Source organism: Mobula hypostoma, unplaced genomic scaffold (assembly GCF_963921235.1).
Source record: "Mobula hypostoma unplaced genomic scaffold, sMobHyp1.1 scaffold_64, whole genome shotgun sequence".
NCBI lineage: Eukaryota > Metazoa > Chordata > Chondrichthyes > Myliobatiformes > Myliobatidae > Mobula > Mobula hypostoma.
This window is the reverse complement of record NW_026948239.1, coordinates 284,181-305,021: the sequence shown is the minus strand read 5'-3', so window position 1 is coordinate 305,021 and position 20,841 is coordinate 284,181. Positions and strand designations below refer to the sequence as shown.

At 49.9% G+C, this 20,841-nt stretch overlaps 1 protein-coding gene across 1 annotated transcript in view; it reads right to left on the bottom strand.

Annotated features, from left to right (window-relative positions):
* Positions 1–7,147: 7,147 nt before the first annotated feature.
* Positions 7,148–20,841, bottom strand: part of LOC134342139 (NLR family CARD domain-containing protein 3-like) — a 35,117-nt gene continuing 21,423 nt past the window's right edge. Inside the window, exons 8-11 of the mRNA XM_063040107.1 lie at positions 8,870–10,607; positions 8,317–8,394; positions 7,994–8,161; positions 7,148–7,841 (exon numbers count right to left, since the gene is read on the bottom strand). Coding sequence (XP_062896177.1) covers positions 7,754–7,841; positions 7,994–8,161; positions 8,317–8,394; positions 8,870–10,607 — 2,072 coding nt within the window. The 3' untranslated portion in view covers positions 7,148–7,753. The remainder of the gene's footprint in view (positions 7,842–7,993; positions 8,162–8,316; positions 8,395–8,869; positions 10,608–20,841) is intronic.

The window sequence follows — 20,841 nt, the reverse complement described above, 5'->3', positions numbered from 1 at the left end:
ACAACTAATTGATCCCACAGCCCGGGCTCGAGAGCAAAGCTAAACCCGCGACTACGATACCGGAGAGGGCGAAGCCTCCAGTCGTCCGACAGAGCTCGGTCCCGACCCTTTCCCACCGCAATCAGCCCCCGATTTACACGAACCCGACATCAGTCCCTTTGTCACCGGAGATCCCCGGCGACACCTGGGGTTGGCCCTACGCCTGCGTCCAACAGGAAGCTCGGAGGTTGGCACAGCGCCACGGGCGACCGGTGGTCTGCACATCGCCACCGGTTGTCGAAGGTTGCCACAGCGCTACGAGCGGCCGGAGGTCTGCACATCGACGCCGGTTGTCGGAGGTCTCCGCAGCACCACCGGCGGCCGGAGGTCTGCACATCGCCACCGGGAGTCGGAGGTCCGCACAGCGCCTCCGGTGGCCGGAGTGACGACGGAGAAGTAAATCACAAACCGGAGGTAGTCTGCAGATGCTGGAAATCCAAAGCGACACTCACAAAATGCTGAAGGTAACCATCAGGTCAGGTAGCATCTACCGAAAAGAGTCGACGTTTCCAGTTGAGATCGGTCTTCGCGACTGAGGAGGAAGGGGATAATATCTGAATAAAAACGGGGCAGTGAGGAAAAGCCTCGCTCGAAGATGATAGTTGAAGTCAGGTAGGTGGGAAAACTCAAGAGCAGGAGGGAAAAAATCTAATAGGAGAGGAGATTAGACAGTAGGAGAAAGGGATGGAGGAGTGGTCCCAGGGAGAAGTGAAAAGCAGGTGAGAGGAATGAAATGTCAGAGGAAGTAAATTGGGAATTGCTGCCTCAGCTGGAAAGACTGTTTGGACAACGGAGAGAGTTAAGCCTTGTCGCCCTTTCACTGTGACACCCCCGAGCACACCGACCCACATCAAATCCATGCAAATGAATCTCGGTGAACTTTAATGACCAGCAAACTACCGCTCACTAATCAGCTGTCTGAATGAATAACTGACTTTAAAGAGAAAGAGTATCCATGACACACAATACTCTGTAGATGCTGGGGTCACTGTGGGGTCCTCCCTTGCTTGTGCTCACATCTACCAAAGCCGTCACTCCCTCCCCAGCAGACATTTCCAGTGAAGAGTCGCCATTTGAAGTCAACGTGTCCTTCACTCCTTCTCTGCCGCTCACTTTAACCAAGGCGTTGCTCCCTCCTTGGTCCCGTTTCAACCCGGCCGAACGGGGTCTCCTCCACTCACCACATCACCCCCTTTTTCTCAACAACATTAACGATGGTGACGGCCGTTTTCAATCGGCGTCTCACCCCCTCCCTTCCCGGCGCTCACTTTAAACAAGGTATCACTGACCCTAAACCACCCCGTCAGACAGTTCAAGCGAAGCAGCGGGCATTTTATGTCAGATCGTCACTCTCTCCGAGTACATCATTTTACATCGACCCATTACCCCCTCTCTCTTCTCAATGTGCCACTGTCTCCATTTCCGCCATTTTACCCGGTGCGTCTCTCCCTCCCTGTTCGCCATTTGAAGTCCGTCCATCACTCTCTCCCTGTCGGCCATTGTAACAAATGTATTAGGGGCTATTTCAGGTCAGGCCGCCACTCCGTCTGGCTTGTCAGTGTGTTACTCCCTTCCTGGCGTCCATTTTCTCTCAGAGCATCCTTCCCTCTCTGGAGACCATTTTCAATGTGGGCGTCAGACCTTCCCTGGTGACAATGTTATGTCGGCGCGTCACTCTCTCCCCGGTGATAATTTTATTTTTTGGCTTTAATCCAGAATTCTATTTTTAATCAGCACATAACTCCCTCCCTGGTGATAATTTACAATCAGTGATTCGTCCCCACCCTGTCAACTTTCAACTCGGCCTGTCACTCCCACTCTCGTGTTCGTGTATCACTACCTCCCTGTCGGCCACCTTAATATCGTGCGTGACTCCTTCCCCGCTGACCATTTTAACAACAGTGACGAGTTTCAGCTGAATTCCCTCCATCGCCCCCTCCCTGGCGCTCAAAGTCACTCAGCCCACCACCTTCTCCCCGGAGACCATTTTCAGTCAACCTTTCACTCCCTCCCCAGTGACCATTCTGAATCCTTCTGTCGTTCCCTCCCTAGTCACTATTTTCAATCAGGAGCTCCTCGCAGGACAGACACTCTCGACCATCCTCCACTCGATTGCGCGGACTGTTTATCACAAATAATAAATATATCGCAAACAATAGAGACCGGTCCGACATCCTCATCTCCGGATCCTGTGAGTTATTACTCCAAGCGACGTGTAGAGAGGAGGATACAGACACCAGGAAACGTGTGCGGTAACATTCCCGGTGTAGATACAGAGACCCGACACCGTGCGCGGTTAAACTCTTGGTGTGGAGACAGAGATCAGAAGCCATGTCTGACAAAATTCCCAGTTTGGGATTCGGAGACCGGAAACCGTGTCCTGTATGCTATGTGGACACCGGGAACCAGGATAAATGAATCACCGGCAGTTTCGTCAAATTTCGTAAACCCCGCTCCGAGTTCTGTCAAATACAGAATTCAGGCGTCCCCGCCAATTTCCAGGATCCCATTCCTGTTGGAAATCAACTGGAAAGGGTTCGATTCGGAGGCAGATGCTGGGAGTGAATGACAAGGGCTGGGTCCCATTGGGAGTAAACGAAAAGGGGTGGGTCCTATTGGGTGTGCAAGGGAAGGGGTGCGGTCTATTGGGGTGTGGATGGTGAATGGGAACGGAAAGAGGTGGGGGTCTATTAAGGTACGGATGGTGAGTGTGAATGGAATGAGGTGGGGTCTATTGGGAATGCGGACGGAGGGAGTGAATGTGAAGAGGTATGGTTTATAGGGTGTGTGGGCGGTGGGACTGAATGGAAGGCGTGGGGTATGTTCGGAGTGCGGACAGTGGGAGTGAATGGGAGGAGTGGGGTCCATTGGGAATGCTGACGGTGGGAGTGAATAAGAAGGGGTGGGGTCCATTGGGAGTGCGGACGGTGGGAGTGATTGGGAAGGGGTGGGGTCTATTGAGCAATGCCAGAAGCATCAGGAAGAAAGGTGATGAACTGAGAGCTTGGATACAAACATGGAATTATGATGTAGTGGCCATTGCAGAGACTTGGCTGGCAACTGGGCAGGAATGGATTCTCAATATTCCTAGATTTCAGTGCTTCAAAAGGGATAGAGAGGGCGGAAAATGGGAGGAGGGGTGGCATTACTCGTCAGGGATACTATTACAGTGACAGAAAGGGTGGGTAATGTAGCAGGATCCACTTTTGAGTCAATATGGGTGGAAGTCAGGAACAGGAAGGGAGCAGTTACACTATTGGGGGTATTCTATAGGCCCCCTGGTAGCAGCAGAGTTACAGAGGAGAAGATTGGGAGGCAGATTTTGGAAAGGTGCAAAACTAACAGGGTTGTTATCATGGGTAACTTTAACTTCCCTATTATTGATTGGCACCTGATTAGATCCAAGGGTTTAGATGGGGCAGAATTTGTTAAGTGTGTCCAGGACGGATTCCTATCACAGTATGTGGACAGGCGGACTAGGGGAATACCATACTAGATTCAGTACTAGGTAATAAACCGCGTCAGGTCACAGATCTCTCAGTGGTTGAACAGTGCCTCAGGGACAGTGACCACCGCTCCCTGGCCTTTAGCATTATCATGGAAAAGCATGGAATCAGAGAAGACAGAAAAGTTTTTAATTCGGGAAGGGTAAATTATGAGGCTATAAAGCTAGAACTTGCGGGTGTGAATTGGGATGATGTTTTTGCAGGGAAATGTACTATGGACATGTGGTCGATGTTTAGAGATCTCTTGCAGGATGTTAGGGATAAGTTTGTCCCGGTGAGGAAGATAAAGAATAGTAGGGTGAAGGAACCATGAGTGACAAGTGAGGTGGAAAATCTAGTCAGGTGGAAGAAGGCAGCATACATGAGGTTCAGGAAGCAAGGATCAGATGGGTCTATTGGGGAATATAGGGAAGCAAGAAAGGAGCTTAAGAAGGGGCTGAGAAGAGCAAGAAGGGGGCATGAGAAGGCCTTGACGAGTAGGGTAAATGACAACTCCAAGGCATTCTTCAATTATGTGAAGGAAAAAAGGATGACAGGAGTGAAGGTAGGGCCGATTCGAGATAAAGGTGGGAAGATGTGCCTGGAGGCTGTGGAAGTGAGCGAGGTCCTCAGTGAATACGTCTCTTCGGTATTCACCAATGAGAGGGAACTTGATGTCGTGAGGAAAATATGAGTGAGGTTGATGTTCTGTAGCATGTTGATATTCAGAGAGAGGAGGTGTTGGAGTTGTTAAAATACATTAAGACGGATAAGTCCCCAGGGCCTGACGGAATATCCCCTAGGCTGCTCCACGAGGCGAGAGAAGAGATTGTTGAGCCTCTGGCTAGGACTCTTATGTCCTCGTTGTCCACGGGAATGGTACCGGAGGATTGGAGGGTGGCGAATGGTGTCCCCATGTTCAAAAAAGGTAGTAGGGATAGTCCGGGTAATTATAGACTAGTGAGCCTTACGTCTGTGGTGGGAAAGCTGTTGGAAAAGATTCTTAGAGATAGGATCTCTGGGCATTTAGAGAATCGTGTTCTGATCAAAGACAGTCAGCATGGCTTTGTGAAGGGCAGATCATGTCTAACAAGCCTGATAGAGTTCTTTGAGGAGGTGACCAGGAACATAGATGAGGGTAGTGCAGTGGATGTGATTATATGGATTTTAGTAAGGCATTTGACAAGGTTCCACACGGTATGCTTATTCAGAAAGTCAGAAGACATGGGATCCAGGGAAGTTTGACCAGGTGGATTCAGAATTGGCTTGCCTGCAGAAGGCACAGGGTTGTGGTGGAGGGAGTACATTCAGATTGGAGGATTGTGATTAGTGGTGTCCCACTAGGATCTGTTCTGGGACCTCTACTTTTCGTGATTTTTATCAACGACCTGGATGTGGGTGTAGAAGGGTGGGTTGGAAAGTTTGCAGACGACACAAAGGTTGGTGGTGTTGTAGGTCGTGTAGAGGATTGTCGAAGATTGCAGAGAGACATTGATAGGATGCAGAAGTGGGCTGAGAAGTGGCAGATGGAAATCAACCCAGAGAAGTGTGAGGTGGTACACTTTGGAAGGACAAACTCCAAGGCAGAGTACAAAGTAAATGGCAGGATACTAGATAGTGTGGTGGGGCAGAGGAATCTGGGGATACATGTCCACAGATCACTGAAAGTTGCCTCACAGGTGTATATGGTAGTTAAGAAAGCTTATGGGGTTTTAGCTTTCATAGGTCGAGGGATATGTAATGATGCAGCTGTATAAAACTCTGGTTAGGCCGCACTTGGAGTACGCTGTCCAGTTCTGGTCGCTTCACTATAGGAAGGATAAGGAAGCATTAGAAAGGGTACAGAGGAGATTTACCAGGATGCTGCCTGGTTTAGAGAGTATGCATTATGATCAGAGATTAAGGGAGCTAGGGCTTTACTCTTTGGAGAGAAGGAGGTTGAGAGTGGATATGATAGAGGTGTACAGGATAATAAGAGGAATAGATAGAGTGGATAGCCAGCGCCTCTTCCTCAGGGCACCACTGCTCAATACAAGAGAACATAGTTTAAAGGTAAGGGGTGGGAAGTTCAAGGGGGATATTAGAGGAAGTTGTTTTTTACTCGGAGAGTGGTTGGTGCGTGGAATGCACTGCCTGAGTCAGTGGTGGAGACACATACATTAGTGAAGTTTAAGAGACTACTGGACAGGTATATGGATGCATTTAGTTGGAGGCTTATATGGGAGGCAGGGTTTGAAGGTCGGCACAACATTGTGGGCTGAAGGGTTTGTACTGTGCTGTACTATTCTATGTTCTATTGAAATTGCGGACTGTGGGAGTCAACTACAAGGGGTGGGGTCTCGTTTGTGCAAAATTATCCTCATCTTCGATTTCCTCCTGGGCTACTTCTCCACCGCAGAAATCACCTGTATTCCCCCTGCCCGTTTGTGACCCTCCCACCCTCTGCACCTCCGTGCACCCGGTGTCACTCCCCGTCTCTCTAACCTCCCCGACATAGATACAATCCCTGTATTGGATGGGGGATGTCCCTGTGCTACAGTTCCAACCTTATCTGAGCTGATAGATCTCCGGTCACAGAGATCGTTTCTCCCTGGCTGGGCACGAGAGGGCGAGATTGGACAGATTCACTCTGTGTCTAACCCCGGGAGTGTGTGATGGGACTTTGAGGTGGGAGATGCACTCTGTGTCTGACCCCGGGAGAGTGTGATGGGACGGTGTGGAGGGAGATTCACTCAGTTTCTGACCCCGAGAGTGTGTGATGGGATGGTGCGGAGGGAGATTCACTCTGTGTCTGACTCCGGGAGTGTGTGATGGGACGGTGTGGAGGGAAATTCACTCTGTGTCTGACCCCGGGAGTGTGTGATGGGATGGTGCGGACGGTGCTTCACTCTGTATCTGACCCTGGGAGTGTGTGATGGGACGGTGTGGAGGGATTTTCACTCTGTGTCTGACACCGGGTGTGTGCGATGGGACCGTGTGGAGGGAGTTTCCCTCTGTTTCTGACCCCGGGAGTTTGTGATGGGACGGTGCGGAGGGAGATTCACTCTGTGTCTGACCCCGGGAGTGTGTGATGCGACGGTGTGGAGGGAGTTTCCCTCTGTTTCTGACCTCGTGAGTGTGTGATGCGACGGTGTGGAGGGAGATTCTCTCTGTGTCTGACCCTGGGAGTGTGTGATGGGACGGTGTGGAGGGAGATTCACTCTGTGTCTGACCCCGTGAGTGTGTGATGGGACGGTGTGGAGGGAGATTCACTCTGTGTCTGACCCCGTGAGTGTGTGATGGGACGGTGCGGAGGGAGATTCACTCTGTGTCTGACCCCGGGAGTGTGTATTCCATCCCCCCATCCACTTCGCACTTGGGACTTCCGTGAAATCACGTCTGACATTACAGTCGATTTTAACGCTCTTTAGGGGCAGTTAGCCAGGAAGGGGGTTGGGTGGAGATGAGGTCCTGGGCACTCAAACTCTGCCAGACCGACATCCCTCAGCCTGGAGCTTAGACGCTGCTGTACCAGTGTGAGGTCACTGTTTCTCCTCTAATGAGACTGCAGCCCGACACCAAGACAGGAAGTTACAGGTTTATTGATTTCATCAAGACAAATGTAAATTAAACGCTGTGTGAGCTGCTAACGGGCGGGAATATATAAACTGATTCCGATTCACTCACAGTCACACGCAATTAACTGACCGACGTCAACGGGTGACAGTTTGAATATCCGTCCCGTTTCTCACCGTCACTCTGCATCGGGGAACCGATGATTATAAAATCACACTTCAGGGCCGTGTCCGGGATCGCTGCAGATCCAGGGTCACTGCCGAGGTATTTGTCAATTTAACATCATTATATCGGCCAGACTGCCGAATGCACCGACCTCAGCAAAGGGAGCAAAATGATTTTCTCCCGGGATAGTCCTACCCAGGGACACCGGTGTCCCAGAAATAAAACCGCCATCCTTGGGCCATTCCTGTGTGAGTAACTCCCCGGGGTGTCACATCGTGGGTGACACAGGGTGTCGATCGCGAATATCCGGCTGAAAGACGTCACTGCGGGAGCACGACGACGACGCACCTGGAGCGCGGCCATTAAGGGTAAGAGCGATAGTTAAAGGGGACGGCGAGATTTAAAGGAGAGGGCGGGAATTAAAGGCAAGGAGGGAGTTAAAGGGGAAGGAGGGGAATCGGCCAAAATGTCCCCATCCCGCGTGCGGGGATGTTCACACATTCAGATTTTCACACGATCAGTGTCAGTCCGGGCCTGGGTTCCTGCAGAGATCTCAGTTCCTTCTTCCCGGTCTCACTGAACTGATTCATCCCCAGCCTGAAACAGATGGCAGAATAAAGATGAAATGAACAGATTACACAACAGTGTCAGTAACAGGGGACCGGGGTTAATGTTTCAACAACACTCACAGACAAATATCACCAGAAAACCCGCGGATCCGCTGATATTTTATCAGATTGAACACTCACCCGATCCACTTCAGACTCGGGAGGGTCTGTATGAGGCGGCGGAGAGCGGGGACAGATCGATCTGTCAGCGAGTTTAATCCCAGGTTCAGCACCGTCAGTGATGGGTTTGTACAGAGAGCGGAGACGAGATCCTCGGCACCGGAATCTGTGAGACCGACATCGGTCAGCCTGGAGATGAGAGAGAGTGAGGGTGAAGGACACAGAGAGACAGGAGACGATACAAATCCCCAGTGTTTATCAGTAACACAATTACTGATCACATTAATGTTCAGTGTCCGACACCCAGTGACTGTGAACACAATCTCATACAGACTGGTACTTACGACAGCTTCTGTATTTTACACTCCGGGTTCCTCAGAGCCGCAGACACCAGTTTCACTCCCAGTTCATTCCCTCCAAGTCTAAACACAAACAGACAAATTGATGGACAAAGTGATTCAAACCGTGGGTCTGAGGGAATTTCTCTCACTCGGATATTTGAGGAAAAATTAAACCCCTCAGTAAATCACTGATCGGAGTTCCCATCACTGTCAAAGTCCCTCACTGCCCAGCTCCAGCATGTTCACCGAATGTCAGTAATTATTCTCTCGATGTGACCCTGTAAACTCCACATATTCTGTCTCATTCCCCTATGGTTAAAAAAGTGTTCCTGGCGTGAGAGGGTCGGAAGGGGTAGGGATGAAGGTGGGAGAAAGTCCCACAGTGAATGTCGGTGGGAAGAAAAAGGAGGAAGGTGGAAGGGGAAGGAGGAAAGGGGATGGCATTTGTCACAATTCTTTACAATCGCATTTACTACAGTTTTACCCAAATCCTTTTACATTGAAACAACAAAATGGCACAGTTTCACATTTCAGAGTGAGATATAAATCACGTTACTTCAGCTCCTGGCATTTGTGCAGCCCGGGTCCCAGCCGCTGGATTCCTTCACAGTGAATGTGGCAGCTCTCCAGGTCGAGGTGTTTTATTGTATCACAGAGTCCGATGACTTGAGACAGGACAGCGCAGTCAATCGTAGTCAGTGTCAATCCACGGAACGAAAGTGTTTCTTCTGATACCAGTGCGGCCTGAGCCAGACCACGATTCTGAGACTCACACAGGTAGTGCAATGTGTTCAGGAGGCTTCTTCTACCAGCTTTACTCCATGTGTTTCCATTCTGGCGTTTAACCTCCTCCTTCACCCAGTCAATCACCCGGCAGGTTGTTTGATGAGGAAATGGACCCAGAAACTCCTCCAGGCCCCGAGCTGTCATTGGGTTGGAGAGACCAGCAACAAAACGGAGAAATACCTCAAATCGCCCATCTGACGTGTTGTGGGCTTCAGTGAGGAATTTCAGGATATCCTCGGGATGTAGATTCAGGAATTGTGCGACTGCAGCTACAAACTCTTGGATGGTGAGGTGTGGGAATGTGTACACCACACTCCGGGCGGAATCCTGTCTTGCCAAAAGCTCCATCAGGAACCCGGACAGGAACTGGGAAGGCTGCAGACTGTAGTTGATCAAATCTTCATCTGTAAACATAATCTTCTTCTGGGACACTCCTCTGAAGGCCATCTGACCAACCCTGAATAACACATCACGGGGGTTCTCAATCTCACGGCCGTGGTTTTTCAGGATGTTGTAAATATAGTAGGAGTACAGTTGGGTGATGGTCTTGGGAACTCGCTGTGGGTCCCTGACTCTTTGTGTGAAGAAGGGGCCCAGTGCCAGAGCGAGAATCCAGCAGTAGGAGGGGTTGTAACTCATGATGTACAGGATCTCGTTCTCCTTCACGTGATTGAAAACAGCTTCCGCCACCGACTGATCTTCAAAATACCTGATAAAATATTCCTTCCGTTCCTCACCAACAAATCCCAGGATTTCGGCACAGACAGTGATCTCTGCCTTTTCCAATAAATGTAACGCGGTGGGACGGGTGGTCACCAGCACTGAACACCCTGGGAGCAGCTTGCCCTGGATTAAACTGTACACAATATCAGACACCTTGCACTTGAATTCAGGATCTGTGCATGTGGACTGAGGTTCTCTGTCCCTGCGAATGTCAGCAAAATCAATTTTGTCATTGAATTCATCCAAACCGTCAAATATAAACAGCAATCCCTCTGGGTTCTTCCAGACCTCTCTCAGAAAATTCGCAAAGACAGGATACTGATCCAGAATCAGTTCCCTCAGGTTTATTCGACAGGTGATGGTGTTTAAATCCCGGAAATTGAAACTGAAGACAAACTGGAATTGTTGGAATATTTTCCCCGTGGCCCAGTCATAAACAATCTTTTGTACCAGTGTTGTTTTCCCAATCCCCGCGACTCCAGCAACTGCTGCCGAACTCCCAGATTTGGATTTACTCCGGGAAAAGCTACTCTGGAACAACTGATCAGTCCGGATTTTTTCCAGCTCTCCACGGAGATATTTCTCTCTCCACTCCTCATGGTCTCTGCCTCTTGCCAGCAGCTCTTGTTCTACCAGTGTCCGATCTCGAACAGTAGAAATGACCGTGAGCTCAGCGTATCGATCAACCAGCTGGAAAACCTTCACCTTCTCCCTCATCAGGATCGTGTTCACTCTCAGTGTTTCAGTTTGTGCCCGCAGAGTCTCCTTGTGTTTCTGTTGAACAGCTTCCATGGGAACAGACAGTGATCAACCTGTTAGATGCCTCATCTCAGAACTCAGCATTTAAATACACAAGAATTAGCTGAAAGTTATTGCATTAATTGGATTAATCAGTGGATGCTCGTACAGTAAAGCAAATTGGATTAACAGAACCCTGACTGGACTGAGATGCCTGGTCTAGATAAACACCACATCGTCACATTTTCACAATTAATTGTGCTCTGAAGGTGAGTATTTCCCTGGTAGTTTACTGATCCCCAAGTGTCCCGTACTGGACAAACTCCCTCTACTGTCACAGCTGTCATTTTTTCCTGTGGAAGAAATATTAATCCCCAGTGTTGATGTGGCGTATGGGGATGGAGAAGACGGTAGTGGGTATTCTGTGAAAGGAACAGGTCGGGGAATCACAGCTCCCTCTCCCCTCTCACCATCACTGATTCAAAATACAAAGAGGTAGCTTTGCTGATCAGCACCTGTACTGTGGATGGGTGGTTGGGGTGTGTGGGATCATAAAGTGTGTTCGAATCCTGTCATGGGAGTTTGGACCCTGTCTGGACCCTGCCAGGAGTGTGTGGGATCCGACAGAGTCTCAGGACCCTGTCAGGGGTGTGTGGAGTCTAATAGTGTGTCAGGACCCTGTCAGGGACGAGTGGTGTCTCACAGTGTGTCAGGACCCTGTCAGGAGTGTGTGGGATCCGACAGAGTCTCAGGTCCCTGTCCGTGTCGTGTGGTGTCTCACAACGTGTCGGGACCCTGTCAGGTGTGTGTGGGGTCTCACAGTGTGTCAGGACGCTGTCAGGGCTGTGTGGGGTTTCAGAGTGTGTCGGGACCCTGTCAGGGGTGTGTGGGGTTTCAGAGTGTGTCGGGACCCTGTCAGGGGTGTGTGGGGTTTCACAGTGTGTTAGGATCCTGTCAGGAGTTTTCGGGTTTCAAAATGTGTGACAGGATCTTGTCGCGGGTGTGTGGGATCTCACAGTGTGTCAGGACCCTGTCAGGAATGTGTGGTGTCTGACAGTGTGTCAGGATCCTATCAGTTGTGTGTGGGATCTCTCAGTGTGTCAGGACACTGTTGTGGGGGATCTCAGAGTTTGTCAGGACCCTCTCAAGTATGTGTGGGATCTCAGTGTGTGTCAGGTCCCTGTCAGTTGTGTGTGGGGTCTCACAGTGTGTCAGGTCCCTGTCAGCTGTGTGTGGGGTCTCACAGTGTGTCTGGACCCTGTCAAGGGTGTGCGGGGCTTCACAGTGTGTCAGGAACCTGTGAGTGGTTTGTGGGGTTTCATAGTGTGACAGGATATTGACGCGGGTGTGTGGGATCTCACAGTGTGTCAGGACACTGTTGTGGGGGGATCTCACAGTGTGTCAGGACGCCCTCAGGTATGTGTAGGATCTCAGTGTGTGTCAGGACCCTGTCAGGGGTGTGTGGGGTCTCACAGTCTGTCAGGACGCTGTCATGGGTGCGTGGGGTCACACAGCGTGTTAGCACCGTGCAAGGACTGTGTGGAGTTTCACAGTGTGTCAGGTCCCTGTCGGGGGTTGGGGGGGGGGGGTCGCACTGTGTCAGGACCCTGTTAGGAATTTGTGGTGTCTGACAGTGTGTCAGGACCATGCCAGGGCTGTGTGGAGTCTCGCAGTGTGTCTAGACCCTGTCAGGGGTGTGTGTGGTTTCACAGTGTGTCAGGACCCTGTGACTGGTTTGTGGGGTGTTGCAGTGTGTCAGGACCCTGTCAGGGGTGTGTGATGCTTCAAGTGTGTCTGGACCCTGCCAGGTGTGTGTGGGGTTTCACAGTGTGTCAGGTCCCTGTCAGGGGTGTGTGGTGTTTCACAGCGTTTCGGGACCCTGTTAGCGGAGTGTGCGGTCTCACAGTGTGTGAGGACCAGGTCAGGGGCATGTGGGGTCTCACAGAATGTTAGGTCGCCGTCAGGGTTGTGTGGGTCCTCACAGTGTGTCAGGACCCTATCGGAGTTTGTGGGGTCTCACAGTGTGTCAGGACCCTGTCAGAGTGTGTGGGGTCTCACAGTGTGTCAGGTCCCTGTCAGGGGTGTCTGGTGTCTAACATTTTCTCAGGAGCTTGTCAGGGGTGTGTGAGGTCTGACAGTGTGACAGGATATTGTCAGGGGTGTGTGAGTCTCACCGTGTGTCAGGACACTATCAGGGGACCGTGCGGTCTCACAATGTGTCAAGATCTTGGCGATCTGGAAGGCCATGTAAGGAATCTGGAGCAGCTGGATGACCTTCGACTCATAAGGGAGAATGAGGCAGTCATAGATGAGAGTTACAGGGAGGTAATTACACCTAGGCTGTCGGAAGCAGGTCGTTGGGTGACGTTCAGAGGGGGAAAGCCTGGGTTGTGTGGTGTCTCACAGTGTGTCAGGACCCTGTCAGGAGTGTGTGGGTTCTTGCAGTGTGTCAGGACCCTGCCAGGTGTGTGTGGGTTCTCAGAGTGTGTCTGGACCCTGTCAGGCGTGTGTGGGGTCTCACAGCATGTCAGGACCCTGTCAGGGGTGTGTGGTGTATCACAGTGTGTCAGGACCCTGTCAGGGGTGTGTGGTGTTACACAGTGTTTCGGAACTCTCTCAGGGATTTGTGGGATCTCACAGTGTGTCAGTACGCTATCAGGTGTGTGTGGGATCTTACAGTGTGTCAGGTCCCTGTCTGGGGTGTGTGGGGTCTCACAGTGTGTCCGGACACTATCAGGGGTGTTTGGTGTCTCACAGTGTGTCAGGACCCTGTCAGGAGTGTGTGGTGTCTCACAGTGTTTCGGGACCTTCTCAGGGATTTGTGGGGTCTCACAGTGTGTCAGTTCCCTGTCAGGGGTGTGTGGTGTCTCACAGTGTTTCAGGACTCTGTCAGGAGTGTGTGGGCTCTTGCAGTGTGTCAGGACCCTGCCAGGTGTGTGTGGGGTCTCACAGTGTGTCAGGACCCTGTCAAGTTTGTGTGGTGTCTCACAGTGTCTAAGGACCCTGCCAGGGGTGGGTGGGGTCTCATAGTGTGTCAGGACCCTGCCAGGGGTGTGTGGTGTATCACAGTGTGTCAGGATCCTGTCGGGGTGTGTGGTGTATCACAGTGTGTCAGGATCCTGTCAGTGGTGTGTGGTGTATCACAGTGTGTCAGGATCCTGTCAGGGGTGTGTGGTGTATCACAGTGTGTCAGGACCTTGTGACTGGTTTGTGGGGTGTCACTGTGTGTCAGGACCCTGTCAGGGGTGTGTGGTGTCTCACAGTGTTTCGGAACTCTCTCAGGGATTTGTGGGATCTCACAGTGTGTCAGTACGCTATCAGGTGTGTGTGGGGTCTTACAGTGTGTCAGGTCCCTGTCTGGGGTGTGTGGGGTCTCACAGTGTGTCAGGACCCTGTCAGGGGTGTGTGGGGTCTCACAGTGTGTCCGGACGCTGTCAGGGGTGTGTGGTGTCTCACAGTGTTTCAGGACTCTGTTAGGAGTGTGTGGGCTCTTGCAGTGTGTCAGGACCCTGCTAGGTGTGTGTGGGGTCTCACAGTGTGTCAGGACCCTGTCAGGGGTGTGTGGGTCTCACAGTATGTCAGGACCCTGTCAGGGGTGTGTGGGGTCTCACAGTGTCTCAGGACCCTGTCAGGGGTGTGTGGGGTCTCACAGTGTGTCAGACCCTGCCAGAGGTGTGAGGGGACTCACAGTGTGTAAGGTCCCTGTCAGGTATTTGTGGGGTTTCACAGTGTTTCAGGAACCAGTCAGGGTTTTATGGGGTCTCACAGTGTGTGAAGACCCTGTCAGCGTCATGTGGGGTCTCACAGGGACTGATTTGTGGGGTCTCACTGTATGTTAGTATCCTATCAGGGGTGTATCGGGTCTCACAGTGTGTTGGGACTCTGCCTGGGTTGTGTGGTGTCTCACAGTGTGTCAAGACCCTGTCAGAGTGTGTGGGGTCTCACAGTGTGTCAGGTTTCTCTCAGGGGTGTGTGGTGTCTAACGTTTTCTCAGGAGCCTGTCAGGGGTGTGTGGGGTCTGACAGTGTGACAGGATGTTGTCAGGGGTGCGTGGGTCTCAGAGTGTGTCAGGACACTATCAGGGGTCCGTGCGGTCTCACAGTCTGTCAAGATCTTGGCGATCTGGAAGACCGTGTAAGGAATCTGGAGCAGCTGGATGACCTTCGACTCATAAGGGAGAATGAGGCAGTCATAGATGAGAGCTACAGCGAGGTAGTCACACCTAGGTTGTCGGAAGCAGATTGTTGGGTGACAGTCAGAGGGGGGAAAGTGAAGGTGAGCAGACAGGTAGTGCAGAGCACCCCTGTGGCCATTTCCCTGAATAATATGTTCACCGTCCTGGATACTGTTGGCAGGGCGACCGACCGGGTGTGAACCACGGTGGCAGGGCCTCCGGCACTGAGTCTGACCCGGTGGTGTAGAAGGGTGGGATGGAGAAGAGGAGAGATGTCATCATTGGAGGCTCTATAGTCAGGGGAGCAGACAGGAGATTTTGTGGACGTGAGAAGGACACCCGCATGGTTTGTTGTCTCCCGTGTGCCAGGGTCCGGGATGTCTCTGACCCGGTGCACAACATCCTGGTACGAGAGGGAAAGCAACCAGAAGACATGATACATAGAACCATAGAACCATAAAAACTACAGCACAGAAACAGGCCTTTTGGCCTTTCTTGTCTGTGCCGAACCATTTTCTGCCTAGTCCCACTGACCTGCACACGGACCATATCCCTCCATACACCTCCCATCCATGTATCTGTCCAATTTAGTCTTAAATGTTAAAAAAAGAACCCGCATTTACCACCTCGTCTGGCAGCTCATTCCATACTCCCACCACTCTCTGTGTGAAGAAGCCCCCCCAATGTTCCCTTTAAACAATTACCCCCTCACCCTTAACCCATGTCCTCTGGTTTTTTTCTCCCCTTGCCTCAGTGGAAAAAACCTGCTTGCATTCACTCTATCTATACCCATCATAATTTTATATACCTCTATCAAATCTCCCCTCATTCTTCTACGCTCCAGGGAATAAAGTCCCAACCTATTCAACCATTCTCTGTAACTGAGTTTCTCAAGTCCCAGCAACATACTTGTAAACCTTCTCTGCACTCTTTCAACCTTATTTAAATCCTTCCTGTAATTTGGTGACCAAAACTGAACACAGTACTCCAGATTCGGCCTCACCAATGCCTTATACAACATCATCATAACATTCCAGCTCTTATATTCAATACTTTGATTAATAAAGGCCAATGTACCAAAAGCTCTCTTTACGACCCTATCTACCTGTTAAGCCACTTTTAGGGAATTTTGTATCTGTATTCCCAGATACCTCTGTTCCACTGCACTCCTCAGTGCCTTACCATTAGCCCTGTATGTTCTACGTTGGTTTGTCCTTCCAACGTGCAATACCTCACACTTGTCTGTATTAAACTCCATCTGCCATTTTTTAGCCCATTTTTCCAGCTGGTCCAAGTCCCTCTGCAGGCTCTGAAAACCTTCCACACTGTCTACTACACCTCCAATCTTTGTATCATCAGCAAACTTGCTGATCCAATTTACCACATTATCATCCAGATCATTGATATAGATGACAAATAACAATGGACCCAGCACTGATCCCTGTGGCACATCACTAGTCACAGGCCTCCACTCAGAGAAGCAATTCTCTACCACCACTCTCTGGCTTCTTCCATTGAGCCAATGTCTGATCCAATTTACCACCTCTCCATGTATACCTAGCGACTGAGTTTTCCTAACTAACCTCCCATGCGGGACCTTGTCAAAGGCCTTACTGAAGTCCATGTAGACAATATCCACTACCTTCCCTTCATCCACTTTCCTGGTAACCTCCTCGAAAAACTCCAATAGATTGGTCAAACATGACCTACCACGCACAAAGCCATGTTGACTCTCCCTAATAAGTCCCTTTCTATCCAAATGCTTGTAGATTCTGTCTCTTAGTACTCCCTCCAATAACTTACCTACTACCGACGTTAAACTTACTGGCCTATAATTTCCCGGATTACTTTTCGATCCTTTTTTAAACAACGGAACAACATGAGCCACTCTCCAATCCTCCGGCACCTCACCTGTAGACAGCGACATTATAAATATTTCTGCCAGGGCCCCCGCAATTTCAACACGTCTCCTTCAAGGTCCGAGGGAACACCCTGTCAGGTCCCGGGGATTTATCCACTTTAATTTTCCTCAAGACAGCAAGGACCTCCTCCTTTTCGATATGTACAGATTCCATGATCTCACTACTTGTTTCCCTTAATTCCATAGACTTCATGCCAGTTTCCTTAGTAAACACAGACGCAAAAAACCTATTTAAGATCTCCCCCATTTCCTTTGGTTCCGCACATAGCCGACCACTCTGATCTTCAAGAGGACCAATTTTATCCCTTACAATCCTTTTGCTCTTAATATACCTGCAAAAGCCCTTTGGACATGTTGGCACCAACGACATAGGCAGGAAGAGGGATGAGGTCCTGAAGTGTGAGTTTCGGGAACTAGGCAGAAGGCTGAAGAACAAGACCTCAAGGGTGGCATTCTCAGGATTGCTGCCAGTGCTACGTGACAGTGAGGAGATGGCAGTTGAATGCATGGCTGAGGAGTTGGTGCAGGGAGCAGGGTTTAGATTTTTGGATCATTGGAATCTCTTCTGGGGAAGGTGGGACCTGTACAGATTGGATGGGTTGCACCTGAACTCGAGGGAGAGCAATATCTTTGCAGGTAGGTTCGCTGGATGGATTGGGAGGATTAAAACTAATTTGCAAGGGGGATGGGACCCGGAGCGATAGAGCAATGAAAGAAGTGCATGGAGTAAAGCCGGATCGAACATACAGAGAGGCTTTGTGGAAAGAGAAGCAGAATAAATGGTGTAAAGATAGTAAGGTAGCAGGGCGAATGTGCGTGTACTTCAATACAAGAAGCATCAGGAACAAAGCTGATGAACTGAGAGCTTGGAAACATACATGGAATTATGATGTAGTGGCCTTTATAGAGACTTGGCTGGCACCAGGGCAGGAATGGATTCTCAATATTCCTGGATTTCAGTGCGTTAAAAGGGATGGTGAGGGTGGGGGGGGGGGGGGAGGAGGGGTAGCATTACTGGTCAGGGAAACTATTACAGCGACAGAAAGGGTGGGTAATGTAACAGGATCCTCTTTTGAGTCAGTATGGGTGGAAGTCAGGAACAGGAAGGGAGCAGTTACTCTATTCGGGGTATTCTATAGGCCCCCTGGTATCAGCAAAGATACAGAGGAACAGACTGGGAGGCAGATTTTGGAAAGGTGCAAAAATAACAGGGTTGTTATCATGGGTGACTTTAACTTCCCTAATATTGATTGGCACCTGATTAGTTCCAAGGGTTTAGATGGGGCAGAGTTTATCCAGGATGATTCCTGTCTCAGTATGTGGACAGGCCGACCAGCGGGGATGCCATACTAGATCTAGTACTAGGTAACGAACCGGGTCAGGTCACAGATCTCTCAGTGGGTGAGCATCTGGGGGACAGAGACCACCGCTCCTTGGCCTTTAGCATTATCATGGAAAATGATAGAATCAGAGAGGACAGGAAAATCTTTAATTCGGGAAAGGCAAATTATGAGGCTATAAGACTAGTACATGCAGGTGTGAATTGGGATGATGCTTTTGCAGGGAAATGTACTATGGACAAGTGGTCGATGTTTAGGGATCTCTTGCAGGATGTTACGGATAAATTTGTCCCGGTGAGGAATATAAAGAATGGTAGGGTGAAGGAACCATGGGTGACAAGTGAGGTGGAAAATCTAGTCAGATGGAAGAAGGCAGCATACATGAGGTATGCTCATGAAGAACAAGAAGGGCGCATGAGAAGGCCTTGGCGAGTAGGGTAAAGGAAAACCCCAAGGCATTCTTCAATTATGTGAAGAACAAAAGGATGACAGGAGTGAAGGTAGGTCCATTTAGATAAAGGTGGGAAGTTGTGCCTGGAGGCTGTGGAAGTGAGCGAGGTCCTCAATGAATACTTCTCTTCGGTATTCACCAATGAGAGGGAACTTGATGATGGTGAGGACCATATGAGTGAGGTTGCTGTTCTGGAGCATGTTGATATTAAGGGAGATGAGTTGTCAGAGTTGTTAAAATACCTTCCCCAACTCCAGCGCATGTTTTATCTTCTATCCCAGACCAGTTCCTACCTTCAAACAAGTCACCCCTTTTTTCTTCACATGCATTGACAACGTCTTGGGCGTTTCCTTAATCTTAGTGGCAAAGTCTTTCTGAAGACCTTTCTAACTCTCATCATTCCATTCTTCTGTTCGTCCCCGCCTACCTTGTGACTCTCTACAGCTCTGTCTGATCCTTGGTTCTGAAACCTTAATCAGCCTCTTGACTTGATGTTCCACATCACGTATCAACCATGGACCCTTCACCCTACCATCCGTTCCCGGCCTCAGTGGGACAAACCGACCCAGGACTCCATGCAAGTGCTGTCTACAATACTTCCACCTTTCCATTCCCACAGCACATTCCTTCCCGAAATATATTTCGAGGTTTCAGCCTGGGAGTATTTTAATTCCACTTCCTACAATTAATTACGTTCGGTCTGTGGGAGTGAGCGAGGTCCTCAATGAATACTTCTCTTCTGTATTCACCAATGAGAGGGATCGTGATGATAGCGAGGACAATATGAATGAGTTTGATGTTCTGGAGCATGTTGATATTAAGGGAGAGGAGGTGTTGGAGTTGTTAAAATACATTAGGACTGATAAGACCCCGGGGCCTGACGGAATATTCCCGAGGCAGCTCCACGAGGCGAGGGAAGAGATTGCTGAGCCTCTGGCTAGGATCTTTATGTCCTCGTAATCCACGGGAATGGTGCCGGTGGATTGGAGGGAGACGAATGTTGTCCCTTTATTCAAAAAAGGTAGTAGGGATAGTCCGGGTAATTATAGACCAGTGAGCCTTACGTCTGTGGTGGGAACGCTGTTGGAAAAGATTCTAGAGATAGGATCTATGGGCATTTAGAGAATCATCGTCTGATCAGGGACAGCATGGCTTTGTGAAGGGCAGATCGTGTCTAACAAGCCTGATAGAGTTCTTTGAGGGGATGCTGAGGCATATAGATGAGGGTAGTGCAGTGGATATGACCTACATGGATTTTAGTAAGGCATTCGACAAGGTTCCACAAGGTAGGCTTATTCAGAATGTCAGAAGGCATGGGATCCAGGGAAGGTTTGGCCAGGTATACTCAGAATTGGCTTGCCTGCAGAAGGCAGAGGGTCCTGACGGAGGGAGTACATTCAGATTGAAGGGTTGTGACTCGTGGTGACATTAGTCTGTTGTGGGACCTCTTCTTTTCGTGATTTTTATTACCGACCTGGATGTGGGGGTAGAAGGATGGGTTGGCAAGTTTGCAGACGACACAAAGGTAGGTGTTGTTGTAGATAGTATAGAGGATTGTCGAAGATTGGAGAGAGACATTGATAGGATGCAGAAATGGGCTGTGAAATGGCAGGTGGAGTTCAACCCGGAGAAGTGTGAGGTGGTACACTTTGGAAGGACAAACTCCAAGGCAGAGTACAAAGTAAATGGCAGGATACTTGGTAGTGTGGAGGAGCAGAGGGATCTCTGTGTACAAGTCCACAGATCCCTGAAAGTTTCATAACAGGTAGATAGGGTAGTTAATAAAGCTTATGGTGTGTTAGCTTTCATAAGTCGAGGCATAGATTTTAAGAGTCGCGATGTAATCTTGTAGGTCTATAAAACAGTGGTTTGGCCACACTTGGAGTACTGTGTCCAGTTCTGGTCGCCTCACTATAGGAAGGATGGGGAAGCATTGGAAAGGGTACAGAGGAGATTTACCAGGATGCTGCCTGGTTTAGAAAGTATGCATTATGATCAGAGATTAAGGGAGCTAGGGCTTTACTCTTTGGAGAGAAGGTGGATGAGAGGAGACATGATAGAGGTGTACAAGATATTAAGAGGAATAGATAGAGTGGACAGCCAGCGCCTCTGAACATCTGGAGAAGAGTGATGCTTATGTGAGAATGCTGTTCTTGGACTACAGTTCAGTATTCAACACCATCATTCCCTCCAGGCTTGACAAGAAGCTCAGAGATCTCGGCCTCGACCCTGCCTTGTGCAGCTGGATCGTGGAGTTCCTGTCAGATCGCCAGCAAGTGGTAAGAGTGGGCTCCCTCACCTCTGCCCCTCTGACACTCGACATAGGTGCCCCTCAGGACTGTGTCCTAAGCTCCCTCCTTTACTCTCTGTATACCCATGACTGTGTCGCCACCCA